General features: G+C 44.9%; 1 protein-coding gene across 3 annotated transcripts in view; it reads left to right on the top strand.

The window, feature by feature from the left end:
* The window catches only part of Pfkp (phosphofructokinase, platelet), a 65,583-nt gene extending 42,456 nt beyond the window's left edge, over positions 1 to 23,127 (top strand). Inside the window, exons 14-22 of one of the 3 annotated variants that reach the window (XM_010643615.3) lie at positions 180 to 250; positions 2,174 to 2,261; positions 8,266 to 8,418; positions 12,516 to 12,680; positions 15,508 to 15,569; positions 15,988 to 16,099; positions 17,051 to 17,150; positions 22,033 to 22,135; positions 22,682 to 23,127. In XM_010643615.3, the coding sequence (XP_010641917.1) occupies positions 180 to 250; positions 2,174 to 2,261; positions 8,266 to 8,418; positions 12,516 to 12,680; positions 15,508 to 15,569; positions 15,988 to 16,099; positions 17,051 to 17,150; positions 22,033 to 22,135; positions 22,682 to 22,832 (1,005 nt within the window). In that variant the 3' untranslated portion in view covers positions 22,833 to 23,127. Of the gene's footprint in view, positions 1 to 179; positions 251 to 2,173; positions 2,262 to 2,977; positions 3,131 to 8,265; positions 8,419 to 12,515; positions 12,681 to 15,507; positions 15,570 to 15,987; positions 16,100 to 17,050; positions 17,151 to 22,032; positions 22,136 to 22,681 lie in introns of all 3 variants that reach the window. The other 2 variants (XM_010643613.3, XM_010643614.3) reach the window with 2 other exon arrangements.
* Positions 23,128 to 23,669: the final 542 nt, after the last annotated feature.

Here is a 23,669-nt window from a genome sequence, read left to right as displayed (position 1 = left end):
CCTTAGCCCTTTTTTTTTTTTTTTTTTTGTACCGGGGATCAAACTCAAGACCTTGTGCTTTCAAGGCAGGCACAATGCCACTGAGCTAAATCCCCAGCTCTCACTGAACCATTTTTGCAGCTTTGTGATTCCCTTTTTCTTTCTCACTTCAGCTGTTTTACTCTATGTTTGCACATTAGATCAAAGAAATCGGCTGGGCAGACGTTGGAGGTTGGACTGGCCAAGGAGGGTCCATTCTTGGGACAAAACGGTAATTTCCAAGTATTAACTCTCTGACCTCCTCTGAAAGAAGAAAGGGCTCATTCCAGAAGAGAGGAGCTGGGTGTTGATACTTCTTCTCATTTATTGTAAAGAATTCCTAAAGGAAGAGACTCTGGGAATGGTACGGTACCATCTTTACCCCAGGAACTCGATCATGTTTCAGGCAGCAGCGGGTGAATCTCAGAGCTTGGAAGGAGAGGGATGGTAACTTGTATCAGTCACTTTTCCATCGCTGGGACACAATACCTGACACCCCAGCTTATAAAGAGGAGAGTTTCCTTGGTTCACAGTTTCCAGTGGGTTCAGTCTGAAGTCGGCTGGCTCTGAGGCGGAAATGCACGGAGCGAGGGCACGGGGAAGGAAAGCTGCTCACCCTCCAGCCACAGCCCCCCTCCCAGCAGCACACTCGGCTACAGAACTCGTCAGCGGCTGGTCCACGGAGGAGTGTGCACCCCGATGCATCAGCTTCCACACACGAGACTGTGGGGGCGTGTTCTAAATCAAAACCACGATACTTGAGGGCATTTTTCTCTAATAATTCCTTCTATTTTTTTTAAGACGAAATGGTGTGCAAAAAGCCTCTACTTGATGTAGGTTGTAAAGATGAGTGACAACACGGAGCCTTAGTAACCACACTACAGAAACAAGCCCTTGAGCTTTGCTAAAGGAGGTTCCTGTTGATGGGAACTGCAGAACCGAGCTCAGATTTCCTGTGCTGAGGAAATGACCCGAGTAGCGCTAGTACCAAAATACATTTTTCTAAATTACAATAAGCTGCATTGTTCCCACGTAGTTCAGCTTAGGATATTTTCACAAGGTGTCATATTTAATATTAAATCTAAGTCTTTTTCATCATTAATTTTCTTGAGTACGACTTAATAATATCAGTCCTTATTATAGTACACATTTGATTATGGAAGAAAGTAGTCTTTAAGTAAATCTAAAAAAATGTTGGGTTCCATGTGATTGTAGTATACTAGTCCAAGAAAATGAGATCAATCTTTTGTGCTGCTTTAAAATCAGGACCCCTGCCGGGCATGGTGGCGCATGCCTGTGATCCCAGCACTCGGGAGGCTGAGTCAGGAGGATTGCTGTGAGTTCAAGACCAGTCTGGGCTACATAGTGAGTTCCAGGTCAGTCTCAACTGCATAGTGAGACCCTGTCTCAAAAATAAATAAATAAATATTTAAAAAAATAAAAACAGAACCCCTTAGCCAGGGATTTAGCTCAGTGGTTCTGCTGCCTGCCTCGAAAGTGCAAGGTCCTGAGTTCAATCCCCGGTACAAAAAAAGAAAGAAAAAATGACCCCAGAACCACCTGGCTAACAGTGAGGATTCCACAGGGCTGGAGCAGATCTCTGAAGCTTCCTGTGTCTGCTCTTCCCCAGTGCCATGGCGCTGGACCTCTAGGTAACAAGGCTGCAGTTAGAAGTAGGTGTGTCTATGAACACGTATCCCAGCCTTCTGCAAACTGGGCACGACAACCCCAAGTGTGGGTGAGCGGGGCTCTGCCCTGGAGTGGTTAGGGGAGCGAGTTGGCACGTAATTGCAAACTATTGTGTTTAATTTTTTTTCTAATAAGGCAGTCAAATTCTTTTCAGTTAGAGGAACTAGTTTAAACACTTCTCAGTTACTTTTGAAATATCTGCTTTGATGTGTAATTCCTGGCCAATGCTGCTTTGGGAAACCTTTCCCCAGCGCTTACTGCCTGAGCCACCTTCTGCCAACCACGATGGCAGGAGGGAAACAGCTAACTGTCCGGTGCCTTTGGTGCCACAGAGCTTGGCCAGGGACGGAAGGTGGGAGCAGGGGCTGGGGGGGCAGAGGTCTTCAGAGGGCTGACGAGCGTGGTGCTCATCGTGGTGCCTGTGAAGCTTGCGAACATGCCTGACCGCCTCTCCTGCTGTTTTCAGTACCTTACCTGGAAAGTGCCTGGAGCAGATCGCTGAACAGATGCACGTCCATAACATCAATGCCCTCTTGATCATTGGTGGATTTGAGGTACATATTGTTTTAGTTTTGAGGTCTGAGTGATAACCCTGGGCTGGCTTCACACCCAGCAGTAGTTTGCTGACTACCCTGCAGGAACTGGGAGTACAGCCCCTGAGCCCAACTGTCACCGGCTAGTTGTGACGCAGATGAATAAATGGTGGCAGAATACGGCATGAGACTGACCTGGTTCCAGGAAAGCAACACGCTGGGGAAGCTAAAGCATGGCTCCCTCGCCGAGCCTCGTCTGTCCCATGAGTTCTGAGTTTTTTCCAGTCTGTGGAAATCCAGCTCTTGAATTTGAAGTCAGCTGTCTCTTTAGAGAGGAAAGTAGTTACATGGTTAAATTTCCGTTATAGATTTTTAAAATCACATGCACTATTGGACTGTAGTCTTTAGTTATATCCTATTCAATAAAGATCGGTCTCATGATAACCTTTTGGCTAAAAAAATGTAAGAACCTCAAAGAATCAGATTGTCACCAATAATAGATTATTTAGTCCACCTTCAAATGATAATGTCTACTTTTCTCCTTTGTGCTTAGAAAATCGTTTATCCTTGTGTATGGTCTTAACGCATCTCTGTTGATTTTGTAGTGGTCCCTGGTGTCCCACCCTGTACCCTGGTAGAAGTGGCTCCCTGAGGCTCCCACCCCTCGCACCGGTGCCTCCCTCCGTGTGCCCCGCTCCCCCTCCTGGCCCCCACAGTCACACACACTTATCTGACAGGCCTACCTGGGACTCCTAGAGCTGTCAGCTGCCCGGGAGAAACACGAGGACTTCTGTGTCCCTATGGTTATGGTTCCTGCCACTGTCTCCAACAATGTGCCCGGTTCCGATTTCAGCATCGGGGCAGACACAGCTCTGAACACTATCACAGACGTAAGTGTGCGCCGGCCGGCAAAGCAGGTGCGGCGGATGCTAACCCAGGCTCTGAGCCTTTTATCTACCAGTGCACTAGAAACAGCTCCTGCCAGCCACCACACAAAAACCTAAAGGAACTCTTTCGTTCATTTATTTTTGCACAACAATATATTAAAAAGTCCTTCGGGCGCAGGCAGGGGATTTAGCTCAGTGGTGCCACCTCCTGCCTCGAAAGCACAAGATCCCCAGTTTGATCCCTGGTACGAAAACAAAAGTCCGTTAGGCTCTGGAAGTCGTTGGTCCAGCTGCCCAGATTTTTACCACTGTCCTCCTGTGCCGCTGCTGGGCTGTTGCTCATCGCTGTCCAGACCCGCAAAGCTCCAGTGAGCTGAGGCCAAGTGGATCACATCACAGTGTTTTGTGATTCGATAATCATTGAAATTAGCTGGGGTTTTTTTGTTCTTGTATTTTATTTTGGCTGAACCTAACGTATTTCCAGCCTATAACATCTTATTGTGATAAATCTTGACTTCAAGGTTCTTTACTTATTGCTTAAGGGTAGACATTGAGCTAAATATCTTATAATTTTATTCATTGACCTGAATTTGTTGTTTTTTGTTTTGTTTTGGTTTTGGTTTTTGGTTTTTGGTTTTTGGTTTTTTGAGACAGGATCTCACTATGTAGTTGAGACTGACCTAGAACTCACTGTGTAGCCCAGGCTGGACTTGAACTCACAGTGATCCTCCTGCCTCAGCCTCCCGAGTGCTAGGATTGATTACAGGTGTGTGCCACCAGGCCCGGCCCTGAATTCATTGTTTACATTTATTATATTTTGGTTATCACCATTTACATTATTCTTCCACTGGTAAATTGGTGATCTTAAATTACATCCAAAAATATTGATGCTGTTTTAGATTTTTTTAATTCATTGTCTTAAAATTTTTCATTAATTCTCAGGTTTTTATTTTCCTTAGGAGACCTACATCTTGTAAATGATGGTTTTTTTTGTTTTTGTTTTTGTTTTTGTTTTTTTTTGGTACCAGGGATTGAACTCGGGTCCTTGCACTTGCAAGGCAGGCCCCCGAACCGCTGAGCTAAATCCCCGGCCCATAAATGATGTTTTTTAAAGATTTTTTTTTCTTAAATTCTTGGCATCAAACTTACTTCTAGTATTGGTAAATAAAAGCTGCTCAAAAAGCTTTCAAATTCAGATGGTGAGTATTGCATAGCACTTATTTCTTGCTTTTCTGAACTCCCTAAGCCTTCCTCAGTTGCTTTACTAACACACCGTGCCCAGTGTCTTCCAGAAGCAATGTTTATTTATTTGCCACCACTAACCTCTTACTTAGATACTGCATGTGCTTTTCTGGTGACTGTCGTTACAGCTTTTGCTGCTATTGACTGATTTGGGCTCCTGGTTAATTTTCATTTGTGAATATAAAGATGAGTGTCTCCCACAAAATGAATTTTACCTTTTTTCCCTCTCTTTTATCTGCTTTAGGTAGCTTTTAAGTCTGTATAAGCTGAGTTTGCAGAGAAAGAAATTAAAGTTTCTTTTCTTCATTGTCACCTAATTAAATTCATCTTAGTGGCTGAGGTGGGGATCTGAACAGCTGTCATTTGCATTTAGTGGGAGCAAAGCTTCCATAGGTGTTGGCCAAGATTGGTGTTTATCTGAAGCTCGTGTTTGTCTCCTCGTAGGTAATTGATATTCACTTTCAGGCGTGAAGGAAAGATTCTCTCATTTTATAATTCCAAATTTCTATGCTACAAGAATTGTTTTCCCCAGATTTTAAATATAATACATATATAGTGGAAAATCTGAAAACTGCAATATATAAGGGTTAAATCTCCAAATTATCTGTCCCCCTTCCCTTTTACTTCCCTTTGAGGGATTTTGTAAATGTTGTTAAATTAGTCCTTCATTCATTTGAGTTTTTCAAGACTAGATTGACCAGTGATAATGTTTGAGAAAGAAAAACACGAGTGGGTAGTTCACATTCATGATGGATTCAGACACAGTCGTATGTGGTGTGTGAATGTCTCCCTGGGGCTGTTCTGGTGCTGATGCTCCAAAGAGGTGGATCTTCTTGGTTCTGCTGTTTAAAGGTGGGTGGCCAAGGCTGGGCCAGTCAGGACACCCCAGTGAGTGCTGCAATTGCTGTGGAGCCCCGTGAGAAGGAGAAGATAGCTAAGTGTCCTTTGGTGTCTCCTGAGTAGAGCATCCAGAGTACAAACATGATACCAGCTTCTTCCAGTGTTCTGTCTGTGAACAGTGAAGTTGATTCCTTTTTAGTGGTTCCTGTCTGGTTTTGAACTAGGCTAGGCTGACCATAACATTGACTAGGGACTGGCATCATCTCCAGAAAATGAGGACATGAGGGACATAAGGCCACCCCATATCCCTTCCACCACTGCCCTGGTCTATCGAGGAAGCCCTCAAGGATGAAGTGCCCATAGCAAGTAGTACCAGTGCACTAAGTGTATACAGTAGCCTAAAGCAGGTATCCTAAGCAGGTTCCTGTCTGGTCTGGGCGGCATTTAATTTTATAATCCGTGGACACCTCCCAGTAGCAAGTGGTTCCTTTTGTTCAGAGTTCAGTGGCCCTCAGCTGTAGATATTTGCACATCTAGGGGACGTTTGCAATGTCAAGGAACATTTTGGGTTGTTAGAACTGAAAAAAAGGATGTTCCTGGCATCCAGTGGGTAGAAGTCAGGAATTCTGCTCATTATCCTGCAATGTACAGGACACTCCCCACCACTGGGATCTGGCTTTATCAAGGCATAGGAAACCCTGAACCAGTCTTATTTTATCAAGCTATCATCACCTTTAGATGTTTAATCATTGTTTTCATTAATCACTTCTTCCTTCCCAGCAGTGATGCTTAGCTTCAAGATGCATCCTTAGAAATGAATCTCAGAGGATGCAGACAGTGAGTCATGTGGACAGAACAAAATTAATAAAGTACCTCAAGGCAGGTGTTTAGGAAACTCTCATGATACAGTTGCAGGACTTTTCAGTTGGGTTTACCTTCTATCCCTCAGCATTGGCGCGGCATTGTGTTCCAGCTCAAAACAGCCAGAGCAAGCTGAGCGTGAGCTGTCGGTGAATGCTGTGAGGGTAGCATTGACCACACACAGCCCAGTTGTTAGCCCTGAACTGTGATCACCAAGAACCTGAAAAACCATAAGTACATCCCTAAAACTCTATGCCATCTTCTTTCTTAGTGTGGAATGCTCCAAATGTGCAGAGAAGTTTAGCAGTGTTTTCAGATGTGCACACCTGGTGCCAAGAGCAAGTACAGCCACTGTCACTCCCTGCAGGACCCCAAGGCAAGACTCTCCTGTGCCTTCAGGGCTTCCTACTTTCCTGGGAAGGGCTCCCCAGTTTCAGGATGCTCCCTCATTTGCTCAGAGATTGAAGAAACAAAAAAGCAGTAAAAGGGAGCCAAAACATACAAAGTACTTGGAGCGATGCAACCATTATCAGAGGTTTCAAAGAGGAGTTAAGGAGCTATCACCCCCTGACCGCAGTCACCCCTTCTCAGGCCCCACTTGGCCCACATGTAATACTCTGGTCTCCAAGGTGCTCGCCTGCACCCTTTGACCTCAGGCAGAGGCCTTCTGAGAGACACAGCCAGCATCCTCTATTACCCTGAGGAAGTGCCTGTCCCGGATTAACCCTGAGCTGGGCTACTTCTCAGTAACGTGAGTAAAAATGCTTTTCTAAAAGTGCTGAGGAGCCCAGCAGATAGTGTGAGTGCTGGCCAGTAGCTTCTAGATAGTTGTGATGTAGGTTGGCATTTTGAACGATGCACCGCAGTAATGACCACAACCAGAGTCCAATGTAGAGCTCATTCAGAAACCCCCAAGGGGCCACGTTCTAAGGTCTGGTGGAGGTGAGGGCTGGCTGTGGTGGGCACTGGGGAGACTCCACCCACACTGAGTCATCATGTCCCAGGACTGTCTCGTGTCAGGTTCCTGCTGACAACTCGAAGGGCTAGCCCACTGCAGTTCCACAGCCCATGGTCCAGAATCCTTGAGCTACACAGGCACTGGAACTCCGAATGTTTGGAGTGCAGAAAGGTACTACAAGTGTGCGCCATTTCTTACAAAACCCTTGTAGGGAGGCCTCAGCCCCCATCTGCTCCCAACGTTAATATCTCTGCAGCAGACTGGATTGACATATTGAGAAACAGGACTATAAGTGGGTTGGTCAGTCAGGCCTGCCACCTCCTAAATGGTTTATAGAAACTTCTTGCTCTGTAAAGTGCTGCTTGGATTTAGGAGCTATGGGTAAGTGGACCTGCATTCTACCACTAACTTGGTTTTCACCCAGGGCGGATAGTTAAAACCTCTGCCTATGGGCTAAAGAATAGCTCACTTTCTTGACATTAGAGCTAAATGGTTTCACACTGGAACTCCAGAGCAGTTGACTGGATTCTTGCTGGTCTATCCTGCTTTTAATGTAAGCACTGCCCAGAGCCCTGAAAGGAAAGCTCCCTCCAGAAGGGAAGTGAATTCTCCGCACAGAGCAGAGAGGTTGCAGAAGCTTGGGGTCCCCAGTAATTGGCCTGTGGGTAACGTATCGCATGCCTTCTTTGTGTCCGTGTTCTATGGCAGCATGCTTCTGCCCGCAGGGGACCCCTCCCTGCATCGGTGATAACAGCCTTTTGACGTCTTCCAGGCAGCATGTGTTCTCCCACCCTTTGCCTGCAGAAGTTACAGGATTGGCATTGATCGTACTTAAACTTCCCAACCTAATTGGCCTTCCCCACCTACTCTGAGATGCCAAGAAGCGAGCAGCTGTTCCGTCTAATGACTAACACTGTGATGCCACTTCTGTCCCCTGCCTAATGCCTGCTTTGCCGCTTGCTTTGCACCACCTTAAGTCAGCTGCTTATGACGTCCCCCTGTGGGGTGAGGGGGATGAGGATGCGGGCCATGCCATGTGGCCCATGCATGATTGAGACACACCCTCCCATGCATGGATGCTAACACGGGCATTCCTTCGGCTCTGTCAGTCCGCACGAAACAGCTGCACCCTGCTGACTGAGGTCCTGCTGACACATCCTGGAGCCCCGGCCCACACCCCGTGACCAGCAGGTGATGTGCCTGTGTCCCGCTAACTGCCATGGCCCTGCTGCTTCAGGCTGTCCACAGTGCGTTCATGATGGCTCAGGCCCGAGAGAGCCATGAGGAGCTTTGCATTCCTGTGTGCATCCTGGCTGCTACTCTTAGCAACAGTGTCCCAGGCACAGACTTTAGTATTGGTTGTGATACTTCCCTGAATGTGCTTGTTGAGGTAAGAGAACTCTGTTTCTGCTCTTGCTTTGTTTTGTTTTAACCATGTGTCTCTTCTGCCTTAAGAAGACTGCCTGTCAGGCCCAACTCCCCCCATAGGGTCTTTGTCCTCCCCGATCCCAGTCTAAGCAGAAGGTGAAAGGCGAGCCAGTCATGTGGCTGCAATCCACATGGGAGGCTGAGGCCGAAAGACTGCACGTTCAGGGCCAGCTTAGGCAACTGAGCAAGACTTTGCCTGAAAATTGAAATAAGGCCTGGAGATATAGCTTAATGGTAGAGCTCTTGCCTAGCACGGGTGAGATCCTGGATTCCATCTTAAGCATTGCCAAAATAATTTTTTTTAAAGAAGGAAAGGAAAAGCAAACTGAAAGGCGAAATCCATTCAAATAGTCTTTCAGAATAAATGGACCAAATTTGTTATTCTTTTCCCCCCTATTAGCTCTACTCTGTAACAGGATAGTTTCTCCAAGTTCCTCTTGGGGGAACGCAATTAAAAATAAAATGTTCTATACAGCCTCTTCATAATAGTTCTGTACCACCTAAGCAGGGGAGCCGTGAGTGTCATTCTGCTTCTGTCCAAAGTCTAACAGCAAGAGCTGTGCCATGAGAGGGGGGTTCAGAGCAAGTCACAGAAATGCGCACAAGGGGATTTGGATGCTGGGTGAGTATGAAGGCTCCAGGACGGAGCATGCAGATCCATCTGGGCAAAAGGAGTCACAGCCTGCCATCCTTCCTGGTGAGATAAGAGGCACTCTGGCAACTAATGTCACACTGTCCCAGGGGAGTGCTGCACCAGGGACAGGTCCCAGGAGGTCCCTCACACGGAGCTGACACCCATGCTGTAGTGTGTATAACATGCAGACCTCTCATGAGCCCAGTGTGCTGACCCCTCTGCATGGGATGTAAAGGCTCACGAGGTAGCTCCAGAGGTTGCACCCATAGGAAGAAGGATGGTGGCCGTTCTGTGGTGACTTCTCTTCCACTGTGCCTGGCACCCCCACAACAGCAACTGCTGGCCTCTTTAGATGTTCCAGAGTTTGCGGGGAGAAATCACAACTTTGCTGGATAAATTCCTTTGTTCAACTTGACACAGAACCTCAGAGAACAGCAGCTTCATTCCTGGTTCTCCTAAGTTGAATTATGAGGCAGGAAAAGGAGAAGACCTCCAGTCAGGCCAAGCATCCTAAATCTCCATTAGAAGTTTTGCACTTGACTCTTAACCTGTCGCCATCGTGCTTGTTCTCCGGGTGTCCCCAACAAGGGGACAGCCTCCCAGAGGCTGACCTCAGCTCGAGACCAAGGTAGAGGCTTCCTTTGGCACCCCTCCCCCTCCTGAGAGTTCTGTTGCTTTGCATGTTGGATAAGATTATAGATTATAGGCTGTAAGTTATCCCCTGTCACTGAGTGCTGGGAGTGTCCAGGCCTTGACCTGGCTTTCCTGTCCTTTAACATCTAGGACAAAATGTACCACCTCAGCAGCTTTAACCCCTTAGTGCACATGGCATAGAACCACCCCGGCTGCACTAGCAGGGAGACGAAATTCACTCAGCCGACAGGGTCGTGACCAATTCTGTGCACTGTCCAGCCTCTGTCCCGTCTGGTCACCCAAGTTCAGCCCTTGAAAGAATCTCACAGTCATGGGGAAACTAACCTAGTTCGTTAGAAGAGCAAGCATGTTCCCACACTAAAAGTCCACTGGGGTTCTTTCTCCCCTCTTAACCCAGTAGTAGACCTTTCGTTTAACCTTTCGCTGTTTTCCTCAGCAGCCAGTGTAGCAATGTGTGAACCATAGCTTGGAGCAGTGTGTCGGCTTCCATAGGCTTTTCTCTGAAGAGTCCTCTGTGTGTGACATGGGCCACTGGTGTTTGCTGCATATCGACAAGGGAGTCCAGCTATGGCTGCTGTCTACACAGTCCACGCAGTGGGGATGGCATTACCTGATACTTCCTCCCACCCCAAACAACCAGGGCCGCCAGAGTGTGGTCAGGTGGCATTTGCACCATGGCTTTTCCTTGTCTCTACTTCTTTGAGTAACTGAATGTGACAAGGCTGGAATAGCTTACTATTCTTAGAAGAATCTAATTCAAGCCTTCAGAAACAATCCGGGTGATGAGGGAATATTTAGGAACACTGTATTTAAACTCCATGCAAAGGTGGATGATTGCAGTCCAGCTGTCATTACTTTTTGTCAGTGGCATACAGAGAATCGGCCTTCACTCGGTCGTCAGGGCCACGCAGTGTCCGCTGTGTCTCACTGCCGGCCCGGCTGGGTCAGAGTTTGAGACTCATAGCCTCGCAACATAGCTGCTTTGCCAGAAGTGTTTGTTTACTGTTAAGCAATCAAGACATTATTCTTTGCGTTAGCAACAATAATTCCCCTTAACATGGGTATGTGGGGGATGGTGACAAGACTAGGGCCCCATCTCCCTTCCTGAGTTCCCTCAGAACCACAGGGACAAGTTTAGAGATTCGGTAGGATCAGCTGATGGATGGGCCGGCTGGTACACATGCGTTTTTTTCGTCCAGTGACATTTGTTGAGCACCTGCTGTGTTGGAGGCACAGTTGGCTGCTGACAGTACTGCAGGGTGTAGTATAAACCCAGCCCAGGATTCCTGCTCTTGGGAAATTTGCATCTAGTGAGAAATACAGACCCAAATCAAGTAACTGCACTAGGGATGGCAGGAATATGTGCTGGGATGGTTTCCATGAAGAAAGGACACAGATATCATGAGAGCCCCTAGCGGGCAGCTGCCTTGTCCTGGAGATTGGGCAGCATTTTTCTGAGGAAGTGACATTAAACTGGCTTGAAGCTAAGGAGGCAGGAAGGAGCCTGAGTTTCCTGTGTCTGTTGTAACAAAGGACCACAAACTTCGTGCCGTAAATCAGTATTCACTTTGCCACCGTTTTGCAGGGCAGAAGTGAGGGAGCTGAAGTAAAGGGCTAGGCTCCTGAAAGTGCCTTCGTGCCTCTTCTAGTTTCTAGAGCTCCTTTCTTTGCAAGCCGTAGGCCCTGGCCTCTCCCGTTCCTAAAACTAGCATACAGCATCTTGCTTCCGTGCTTGGTGAGCCGCCTCTGCATCGAATCTTGCTGTGCCTCTGTCTTCTCAGAACCCACACGGTGGCACTTAGGGTCCACCTGGATAATCCAGGATAATCTCCAGGTGTCCAGATCCTTAACTGAACTCCACGGGAGGGAACATTCCCAGGCTCCGGGGATCAGGCTCAGGAGACCTTTGCTGCTTCTGTTCCAGTCCCCCGCCATGCCTGGAGACTCTGGGCCAGGCCAGCAGCTGGAGTCGAGAATGGCCAGAAAGTCTGACACAGACTTGAAGAAGTAGTTATGGAAATGTTTTGAGGAGGGCTAGACCTCAGTCAGATTTGGTTTCCATAGGTGGCCCTCAGCTGAGTGTAGACAGATGGGACACTAAGTACTGGGTTAGAGGCTTCTACAGCGCCCCAGGGAAATGAGTGGCACCTAGACTGGAGTGATTGGTGCGAGGTGGTAAAGGGATTTTTCTCGTTTTTCTGTACCCCAAGCCTGGGCCCTCATGGTGGACAGCAGGAGCAGGATGTTTTCGTTCTGAGGCCTGGTGCCTGTTTGTTTGGAAGGTTTCTCTGGGTGTCTTTGTCCAAGAAGCTACTATCTGTGACTAGAAGTAGCCTAACCATGACATAACCTCCATGGTTACACTGAAGATAACCAAAGCCCAAATGGCGGGGGGAGTTTTTGAGAAGAAAATAGCACAGTGATTGCCATTGACACTCCCGTAAGGTCTGACTTCACAGCAACTCAGTGTTGACCTCCTGTGAAAGCACCAAGGACGCATTCAGAAAGCAGTGAGCCGGCCTGAGGAAATGGTAGTGCTAGACCAGGTCCCCAGCGGATACCCACCGTGGGTGACTGGAGTGCGCGCAGGGCAGGTGTCAGGTGGGGGCAGCATCCTGGCAGCTGTGCGCACCGCTGCTCCTGATTGCACGTGCAGGCTTGGTGGAGGGACTTGCTGGCTCGAGGGGGGCAGTAGCGCTCGGGGCTAGCGTGCTTCTGGCCCTGGCTGAGGTCCTGCCTTGGAATAATTGACCTCTTCTATCTTTGACCAGACATGTGACCGAATCAAACAGTCCGCCAGTGGGACTAAGCGTCGTGTGTTCATCATCGAGACCATGGGGGGCTACTGCGGATACCTAGCCAACATGGGGGGGCTCGCGGCTGGAGCCGACGCCGCCTACATTTTTGAGGAGCCATTTGACATCAGAGATCTGCAGGTATGTCACAGGGGCAGGCGCTGTGATGCTGCACACTTCAGGATCTGTTCAGTGCTGTTAAATGAATGCTCATATTTGTATTTGTTTGTTTTTAAGCGATGGAGATGGTATTGCAGAATATCCCACATCACCTGCCCTTCAGTTAGCTCATTTAGTTCAAACACTTTCACTTTGGTACTAGGAGCACTTCGGTGCAGGACAGTGAGTAGTGGATGAGGGCCCTTTTATTCTTGTGCATGAAAAACACAGGCTTATGCTCTTTTAGTCTGTAACTAAATGATTTCATCTATTACATTTTTTGAGGAGTTTTTTTTTGTATGTTTTCTTATATGTGTCAAAAGGCATTCAAAGATGATATTACTTGTTCAATATGTTAATTACTTGTTTAATACTTTAAGCAGCTTCTCTTAGGCCTCAAGATATGGTCAGATTCCCAGTGTCCCCTTATACCTGACGGGGGGATAGATTTGTGGGGTTGGAGGGAAATACCCTGGCTGGAGCTCTGGCACCCGCCCACAGGAAGCAGCCTAGAGCCTTGCGCAGTGCCGAGTTCAGCTGGGAAGATGAGGTGCCCACCGCTAGGGTGGACAGAGCTGTCTGGGACAGGACAGGACAGTGGCTTCACTCTCGTTAGGGGATGGCACACAGGCCACCAATAAGGAATGAGGCAGGAACCAAACTTAATGCTCTTTTCCTGGTTTATGCTGTTTTCTTTTTTAATATTTTAAAATTAACAAATTTGGTTTTGAGAGCAGTTTTAGGTTTATGGTAAAATAGTGCAGAAGGTACATGTAGAGATTTCCTTTATTCTATATATACCTATGCTATATCTACCACAGTGGGACACAACTGTAGATGACCCTTCACTGACAAGGCACTGCCCGAGTCTGTGCTTTCTGTGAGGACCCTCTCTTCCATTCCCATGGCCTCTGTTTCAGATGAAAACCTGACTCAGTCGTCATGGGCTTCCAGCCTCAGGTTCTCCCAGGCCTAGACCTGGTCTGGAGTCCAGGGCCTGGTGGGAGGCACGACCCCAGTTGCAGGTGGTCACCGGTTAGGTGAGGAGGAGACAGCAGGAGGCTCACAGGGCCGGCGTCTGCTCAGATCCTGTAACCTTGACAAGGTGCTAAACTCCGTGGAGGGCTCAGCCTGGGAGGTGATACAAATCATTCCACTCTTTATGGATGTTATGATGATACCTTTGAACTAAATCAAGTAAAGAGATGGTTTGGTGTTTTTGTTTAGTTTTGCTTTTGCTTTTGCTTTCTTTGCTTTTTGGTACTGAGATTGCACCCAGGGACTACTGAGCTACATCCTCAGCCACTCCCCGCCTTTTATGAGACAGGACCTCACTAAGCCACTAAATTCCCCAGGTTGGGCTTGGACTTGTAATCCTCCTGCTTCAGCTCCCAGAATCCTGAGATTATAGACAGGCACAGCCCTGCATGGCTCAGTATTGTTTAATGGCATGTCTATATGCCTGTGACGTGGATGGACATTAAAACCATGAATTTATTGTCAGTGCTGAATTTTTTATTCTTCAAAAGCCTATCTGATGACAGTGACAAACTAGTACCTACCATAGCTCTTGGCCCATGGTAGATGCTTAAGAAAGTTACTTATGACTAAGATATGATTATACTTGAAAGCTCTCATTTTTTTTTCATTGAGTTTATTGGTACATTTTAGGTATACAGTACAGTTACATTTATCATTGGACTCTTGTACCTTCACATGACAGGTCTTGGTTCTCAATTTTTCCCCTTGTCCCTGCCCTCCCTTTACCCCCTCTACCCTCCCGTTTACAAACACTTTATTTCCATTTTTTCCTTTTCTCATATTTTTTCTTTTCCCTTTTTTCCTTTCTCCTACCCTTCCCACTTCCCGTACACCTTTAAAGCTCTCAGTTTTTAGGATGAGTCACTGGGAAATTAACTTTTTGTGATCTTTACATATTAAGATGTTAATGCACATTGTTCTTTCAAGACATTTCTTTCCCTTAATAGAATTTATGTATGGATGGATGAGTCTTCACATTCTTTTCTTGGTCAGAAACCATTCATAAGGATTCTATGTAGTCAGGCAATAGATAATGATTTTCTTTTGAGAGTTCTGAGAACAGTGTCATGAAAATGAGAAGGAGCAACAGATAAGTGTAAAAGCATTAGGCAAATATATAGGATAAAATAAACATTTAAAGAGGGAAACCTGTTTGTTTTTTAAAACACTCCCTGTGGAAACTATAAATTCCACTCACTAAATATGCCCAATAATGTAGGCCCGTGTATGAGTCAGCTTTCTGGTTGCTGGGACACAGTACTCAACACAATTCAGAAGAGGTTGAATTTAGCTCAGTTTCAAGGGGTTCAGTCCATGGTCAGTTGGCCAAGGCAGGAACAGCATGGGAGAAGGGTGTGGTGAGGCAAAGCCGCTTAGTTCATGGCAGCTGATAAGCAGAGCAGGGGAACAGCAGTTATCAGAGAGGTAGGAGCCCAGGTACCACACAGAGACCCTATTTAGAGGCACCCAGAAGTGTGCTCCACCAATCCCAAGACCATCAAGTTGATATAGTCAGTAAGCTGACATAATCCAGCTTAACCCACACCTACTTCTATCACACATTATATTATCTTGATTTAGTATCGTTAGCCTTTGTGTTTACCATTACCTGATGCAGTCTTGGCTTTTGCAGTCTCCTGCAAAGAAGTAGTACGAGCTTCTGTCTGATCTCTTACTTGCTGCTACATTCCGTCATTCACCTTATAGTACTGGCACTCAGTAGATGCCTAGTAAGCATTGTCTGACGAACAAAATAATTTTTTTTTAGTCCAATGTGGAGCACCTGACAGAGAAAATGAAGACCACCATCCAACGAGGTCTTGTGCTCAGGTAATGAAAATATACTTGTAATCTTATTTCATTTTAGACCCAGGTTCTAAGAATCTGTCCCATGCTCTGAAATATTAGGCATCTGGGTCCTTTTACCAATGATTCTCACTATAAAAGTACATGTTTACATTAAATAAAAGGTGATTTTTAAGATTTATTTTTGCTTTGTAATTAGTTGTTTTTGTTTTATTTTTCTCAGTATTTCCCCCAATTGTTTCTTTAACTAAGCCACGGAGCTTTATGAAAAAAGGAGCGTACACCTACAGTCAGGGTAGGGGCAGAGGATTAAGATGACTGAGTTGACAGGTGGCCAAGCAGCCCCGGCCATCTGCAGACTGACAGGAGTGAAACACCACCCCAGAAAACCCCACTCCCTAGGGCTTGGTGAGTGAACGCAAATGCTTTGCACTCTTTTCAGAAATGAGAGCTGTAGTGAGAATTACACCACCGACTTCATTTACCAGCTTTATTCAGAAGAAGGAAAGGGGGTATTTGACTGCAGGAAGAACGTGCTGGGCCACATGCAGCAGGTAGGGTGACATCCCAGGGTCCTTGTAGCCCTCATGAGTCCACCAAGCAGAACACAGGGCACTCACTACTCATGTGACCCTTTTAAGTAAATTCCATCAGGATTTAAAAACAACATCTAGTGTTTACGACATATGAAATACCATCAGCTGTAGGGTTCTTTCTCTCGTGATAGTTGGGGTATATGGGGATTTTAAGGAAAAAATACAAACTTTCCTATAAATAGTGACACCAGTTCACTGGAAATTCTTATCCAAATTATTTTGTTAAATTAAATATTGGGATTTATTGTCTAAAATGGTGTATCAGTTCAGCGATGTTTGAGATTTACACAAAATCAAAATGACTTGGAAAGAATTGGATGTGCACTCTCATTTGGATTTATAAGTGTGCTCCATGTGACAGCGGAGCTGGGCTTGGGGGATGTGGTCCTGGGTCCCCGAACTTAGGGGTTTCTTTCCATCGTTGTCTCCTCTTCTTTGTGTTTTAGAAAAAATTTTAAATGGGGCCCATAAAACTTGGAAGTGTTCATGAATTCATAGTACTATAGAAAGAAATAGTAGGCAATGCATACATTTGTGAAATGAGTCCAGAGTACATCAGATTCTTAAAGGAAATTATGATCCCTCCCAACCCAAAAATAAGTTTACAAGGCTCTGACAGAAAATTCTGAAATAGTGAGAACTGTTAGATGTTTGTCCACTTGACAGAAATCCTCATCGGATGTGGCCAGAGCATTACGATGCTGAGTAAAGGCCGCAAGAATCAGATTTTTGCTTTTGTTTGTTTTACCCAACTGTACATCAAAAAGAGCAACCTATATTTACAAGTTTGCTTCCATTAAAAATATGTGAATATTATTATTAACTTACAAAAACGTTCATTCGTTTTTAAAAATAAGCAGAGAAGTATTGTTGTGTGACTAATATTTCACATCACTGACCCACCAACAGGGTGGAGCGCCTTCTCCTTTTGATAGAAACTTTGGGACCAAGATCTCTGCCCGAGCCATGGAGTGGATCACCGCCAAACTGAAGGGATCCCAGGGCAAAGGTATGTCACAGGGAGGCTGGTCCTCACTGCGAGGCGGAACGTTGTATGAATTGGGGAGCTTTTCCTTTTCAGTCATAACAGTGTTTGTCTCTCAGTATTGCTATTTATAACTTTCAGAGTTATAAACACAAATATGACCTACGATTGGATTTTTAAATTACAGTAAATAGACGTTGCTATTAATGCCCTTCACAAATGCTTTCCTATCTTCACCCACACATATCCACCATTCATTCTTGCCACTCCCTGAAGCAGTTCTCCAAGTTCTCTTTCAAATACCTCCAGTCAGCTGCCTCGACAGCCTCATGAGTTACCCTTTCACGGCCATTGCGACTTGGGAGAAGAGCCTGAAGTTGCATGATGCCAGCTCCGTATTTTGAGCATACCTCATCAAGAAACTCACAAAAGAACACTTCTAGAACTGCTTCAGAAAGTAGTGAGACAGCGGGATGTGTTTGAATTGAGGGAGGATACACGGTCGGTGGGTAGTGGCCATGTGTCTTTTATTATAAAACTTTTAAATTTAAATACGATGTATTTTTATCACATTTCATAATTAAAATATAATGCTTTAATTGTGCTGCTAGTGATGGAAAGCATTCAAATAATTTAGTAGCATTATTATTAGCCAGAAAATTGTTCACATGGATTCTGTCAGCAAGACTGTAAAATGTAAAAAAAAAAAGACTGTAAAGTGTGACTTTTATTTCATTGGTGATCCGAACCACTCTGAACTGGGGCTTTTACTTAAGGTACTTAAGGCTTGTTCAGTGATACCTGTACAGACTTGTTTTTTTTTGTTTTTTTTTTTTTTGGTACTGGGGATCGAACTTGGGACCTTCCACTTGTGAAGCAGGTGGCGGAACCACTGAGCTAAATCTCCGGCTCACAAATGTCCTATTTCAATTACTAAGTTCCAGCAGCTTATTCTTGTACAAATGTTTTAAAATATGGCTTTTCTAATTGGATATTGTATTTTTTGTCTTCTTGAAGGTGCTTTAATTGCTACTAAATAACGTTGCTTCTTTGCTCAAACCTTAAGTGAGCTTTGAAGGTGCAAGTTGGCTGTACATCATAGAGAAATAATAAGTGAGAGATATTGGGCATTCAGTAACAATCAAGGCATATAAAATGATCCATGTTGACCATATTAAGTTATTTAAGTCAGTTTCCTGGGTTCTAGGGCTGTGGAGCACAGATTTATAAACTGTTCATGGTTATTCAACGTTTCTAGAACGGTTCTTATTCTCACAGTGGGATGATGGTCCCATAAACAAGTTTCTTGTGGTTTGTACAGATTTCTTAAAATATGAATACTTCCTGCCTTGTACATAGAAACCAAGATTTTTTAGGATGCTGTTGCACTCCTATAAGGATTTCTTTATTGTCAGTCATAGTGCTCATACTCACATGTAAGTTGTCCATGTTGCAGAAAACAGAAGCTACTGCAGAGTCCCCTTAATACTGTACAGTTAAACTGTGCCTCTTATCTGTGATGTTGAAAGCCATTGTTTTTTCACTGTACATAGACAATTGTCTCTCTTTTTTTAATAATTCAGTACTGCTTTCTCTCTTTTTTTTTTTTTTTCTGGTGGTACCAGGTATCCATTGGGACCTTGTGCTTGTGAGACAGGCAGTGGAACCACTGAGCCAAATCTGCAACCCCGACACATTGTCTCTTCCAGATGCTGCTTACATTGTAGAGATGTAGCCAAACAGTAATAAACAATGACAGTTTTAAAAAAAGAGAGGCCGGGCGTGGTGGCGCACGCCTGTAATCCCAGCACTCGGGAGGCTGAGGCAGGAGGATCGCTGTGAGTTCCAGACCAGCCTGGACTACATAGTGAGTTCCAGGTTAGTCTCAACTACATAGTGAGACCCTGTCTCAAAAAAACCAAAATAAATAAATAAATAAATGAGACTGAACTTCATAGGTGAAGAGGGAAATGACAAATTCTTACACAAATTTACTTAACATTCTTATCTCTGAATTGTCCAAGTATTTCTCCGTTTTTCTATTGTTTGCTGATGTTTATATTATTTTATGAAATGTTCACATTAGCTTGTATTTTGTTTGCCTTTCATATTCCGAGTATCTTGCCAGACTTCGTGCAGGTATCCTCACCATCTGGGGCACACCCTGTAACAAAGTTCTCCAAATCTCACTGTCATCGGCCCACACTTGGCTTCGTGCTTTCAGTTTTGTCTCAGAACTACTCTTACAGTTTTAATCTACTTGATGAGAAGTTTAGACTCTAATTTTATACTATGTGAATAATAGATTATTTTGGTATAACGTCCATCACAGGGTATCTGTTAACCTAAAATCTGTTTCTGGGTCATGCGGCTCTTTGCCAGTTTAATGAACAATTACTGGCACCTCTCTTCTGGCCCTTCTGCCAGCGTCTGGCTATCCGCGGCCACTTGCACCATCACAGAAACACACCAGACTGTCAAGGGTTGACTAAGTTCCGGTTTTGTTTTTGTTTTGTAGGGGAGGGAGATGTTTGGATTTCATCAATAACCCACTTAAGAAAAGAACTGACGTTCTTGTAATACTGAATGTTTTCCTTAATGTTTTTGGGGGTGGTGGGGGATGTGGCCATATTCGAGACTGAACCCAAGGTCCCATGCATGCCAGACCCTCTACCACTGAGCCTCACCACTGGCCCCTTCAAAGTTTTTTGGTTTGTGTTTTAATTGAGATAGGATTCCTGTAAATTGCTCAGGCTGGCCTCAAACTGGAAATCCTCTTGCCTCAGGCCTAGGTGTGCATCACCACCCTGCCTAGCTAATACTGAACTTTCTCATTAATGACCACTGTATCTTATTCTTTTATAGAACCTTTTGTTCTTTTATCAAAGCATTGTCATAAAAACTTTATATATGTTTTGGTAAGTTTACACCTTGGTTTTTGATTTTTAAGTATATTATTATAAATGGCACTTCATATTTTATTGGTATACAGAAATACGAAAAGAACTACCTTTTGCAGCCCCTTCTCTAGATGCTATTAAAACTCATTTTTCCACGTACACCCGTACCGTCTGTACGCAGGCTTTGTGTCCTTTCCTCGGGCACCACTCAGTCCCCCCATTAAACCTGGAATAGATAGTAAGTTCCTGTGCAGTTCTCCATCCTGATGGGAACAAGAATGCTTTCAGTGTTTCATGACGAACGGTTTTACTAACTGAAGCCCGTCTGTTCCTCAGTGGTCTCTGATACATGTCATTTGCTAAGATTTTTTTTGTTCCAATCTTTAAAGGACAGAGCATTTTATAAGCTTTTTCATTCGCTGCTGGATTCAATTTGTAGCTCTTTGAGTGCAGACTATGAACGTGCACCGGCAACTTCCCCTGCAGTGCTCGCCTTGGCAGGCATCGCAGTGAACTTCTGGAGAGGGAGGCTCCCTCTAAAGGTTTATACAAGATGGGAGTTTTGCATTTTTAATTTGGTAGGAACTCTCTATGCTGAACACCTCTCGTTTTCTTTGTAGGAAAATAGGACTGCTAAATGAGTGACTATTTATAGAACAATTCATGTTTTTTCTTAAATCACTTTTGTAAGTTACATTCTCTAGGAAAACTTTCAGTTCATTTAAATTTCAAGAAATGTGGCGAGACATTTTCATAATCTCTTCTTTTTAATGCCTGCAACATTCCCTAGCCCCATTCACTCATTTCAGCTATTTATGTCAGTATTATTTTCAGTCTCCTTTAGGTTTGTTTGTTTGTTTGAGACAGGGTCTCACTATGTAGTTGAGACTGACCTGGAACTCACTATGTAGCTGTTCCAGCTGTGAGGCTGGTCTCGAACTCACAGTGATCCTCCTGCCTCAGCCTCCCAAGTACTGGGATTACAGGTGTGCACCACCATGCCTGGCTTAGGGTTCTTGATAAATCATGCCAGGTGCATGTTTTTATTTGGGCAAACCTGCATTTCTCGTTGTTGTTTTTTTGTTTGGGTTGGTTTGTTTGTGTCTTTAATACCAGGGATTAAACTTGGTACCTTGCACTTGCAAGGCAGGCACGGTGCCACTGAGCTAAATCCTCAGCCCCAAACCTACATTTCTAACATCTGGCTTACAAAAACAATAGATTATAAAAATGGTGATATAAATACTTCCAAAGAGCTAACCTAATCTTTCCTTCTGCATCAGTCTCACATATTTCTACATTTTAGATTTTCCCGATGTAACGAATGTGTATTTATTAACCTTCTTTATGTGCATTCATGACTGAAATCTTTCTGCAATTTAAGCCTATTTTCCTATTCTAGTAATTAGTGAAATAGTCACTCACCAGCATTGCTAAAAGCAAAATAAAAAAGCTCCTTTCCAGACTTCTGTCCGGGGTGACTGTTGTACCTGGTTAAGTGGCATAAACAGTCCCTCCTCTCAGTGTGTGTGAAATACGGGAGGCTCTATTACAACCTGGACCTTTCTTTTCTCCTGTCTTGAAAGGCTACAAGAGTGCCCCAGGCCAGGGATTTAGCTCAGTGGCACTGTGCATGCCTGGCAAACACAAGGTCCCTTTTGAGTTTGATTCCCAGTACTGGAAAAACAAAAAGAGGAAGAGTACCCCAGAAGAGACAGCTCCAACACAGCTGCAGAGGGCAAGCCCGTGCTAAGACAGCGCTCTTGTCAAATGGGATCCACACCACACGAGGATTCCCAAGCCTGCTTGTGAAAACTGGGAATCCCCTGGCTACCACCTCACGGTGGTTCAGAGGAATTTGAATTCTTACCTTGCTATGTGATTTTGCTCCCTGGAGTTGTTAGCATGCTTTTCTTTTCCTCTTACCATTCCTTCCTTCATAAACCATTTTGTTTGTCTATCCAATATGATTAGTAGTTCTTAGATTTTTCTTTTTAACTTTACAGGAAAAAAATTTATTACTGATGATTCCATTTGTCTGCTGGGAATACGCAAAAGAAACTTGCTTTTTCAACCTGTAACAGAGCTGAAGAAGGAAACAGATTTTGAGTAAGTCAGTGAAATGCTGTATGTCTAAATCTCACTGCTGTTAGAAGGGGTTACAGGAGTCCTGAGGACGGAGGAACACCACAGCCTAATTGATTATAAATAACTCACTCGGGTATTTTAAGGAAGGCATTGGTTTTTTGAGGATAATTTTTTTAAAAAACAAGAGTTTTAAGCTACCATGACGACACACTCCTGTGATCTCCGCGCTCTAGGAGGCTGAGATAGGAAGGATTACAAATTCAAGCCCAAACTGGGAAACTTGGCACAATTCTGTCTCACAAATTTGAAAACGGAGCTCAGTGGTATAAAGGCCCAGGGTTCAATCCCCAGTAACACACATACACTTTTAGAAATAAAGCAGAATTTTGAGAAGTGCAAAAATAGTGATTTCCTGACAGTTGTTTTATTATGCAAAATCTGTTCAGGTGGCCCACAAACCCCATCGTTTCTGGCCCCACAATACACCAGTGGCCACAGGAGCACAGCTCAGTGTTACATGGGGCACTCGTGGGTACTTAAAGCTAGCTGTCTCCTCTCCCTCCACAGGCACAGAATCCCTAAGGAACAGTGGTGGCTGAAACTCCGGCCACTCATGAAGATCCTGGCCAAGTACAAAGCAAGCTACGACGTGTCTGACTCCGGCCAGCTGGAGCCCGTGCACCCGCGTGGCACTCAGGGGGAGCTTGCGGACATCTGAACGCCACATGCCACCACCGACATGCAGACTCCCATGGCTAGGGCGACCTGGGACTCACCGGGACCATCCTTTGTAACATTTATTTATCAGCACTTCATGCGAGCATTACTGACCGTAACACCTATCAGAAGGCATAGTCGCCAGTGTCATTCCTCTGCCCCACACAGACCCCAGGACGTGAGGCCGCCCTCACACACTTGCTCCAGTGAGTTCTTTTCTGTGCCTTGTACCTTGTCTCATGCTTTAAAAATTTGTGTATCTGGTGGAATTAAAGATTTGGCTAAAATTCCAATTGTACTCTTTTTTAAATATGAGCTTAAAACATCAGGGTTTGTAGGTGGCCGCTGAAGGGTGAGCAGAGATTAGCAAAATATCTATGAGGAATCACTGGACGAGGCTCAAGTGTAAAGTCATGAAAGTAGAAAACAGACAATGCTTTGACAGATAGCAACTATCACACCGAGTAAATACGGAGCTCCCTTCTGAGTCGGTGTGGAGAACAGCCCTGGGCCAGGACACCTGAACACGGGACCAGCTCTGGCAGTGACGGCCACACAGCTGGGTAAGGTCACATAACCCCAGGCACTCATGAAATAAGGCACAGATAAAAAATGAGAAACGGAGGGCCAGGGATGTGGCTCAGTGGTGCCACCACTTGCCTCACAAGCTCAAGGACCCGAGTTCCATCCCTGGTACCAAAAAAAAAGAAAAGCAACGTGAACATAAGCCCTAAGAATAAGGTATCTTACAATCTCTTCATTTCTTCCGATCCACGATGTACATTACAACTACCAAGCATTTTTTTTTTTTTTTTAAGAATGTGACATCCAACATCCA

The sequence above is a fragment of the Fukomys damarensis genome, unplaced genomic scaffold, assembly GCF_012274545.1.
Source record: "Fukomys damarensis isolate Sample0158 unplaced genomic scaffold, DMR_v1.0_HiC HiC_scaffold_10, whole genome shotgun sequence".
NCBI classification, from domain to species: Eukaryota; Metazoa; Chordata; class Mammalia; order Rodentia; family Bathyergidae; genus Fukomys; species Fukomys damarensis.
Note: the sequence above shows the minus strand (reverse complement) of the source record. Positions and strands in the feature narration are given on the sequence as shown.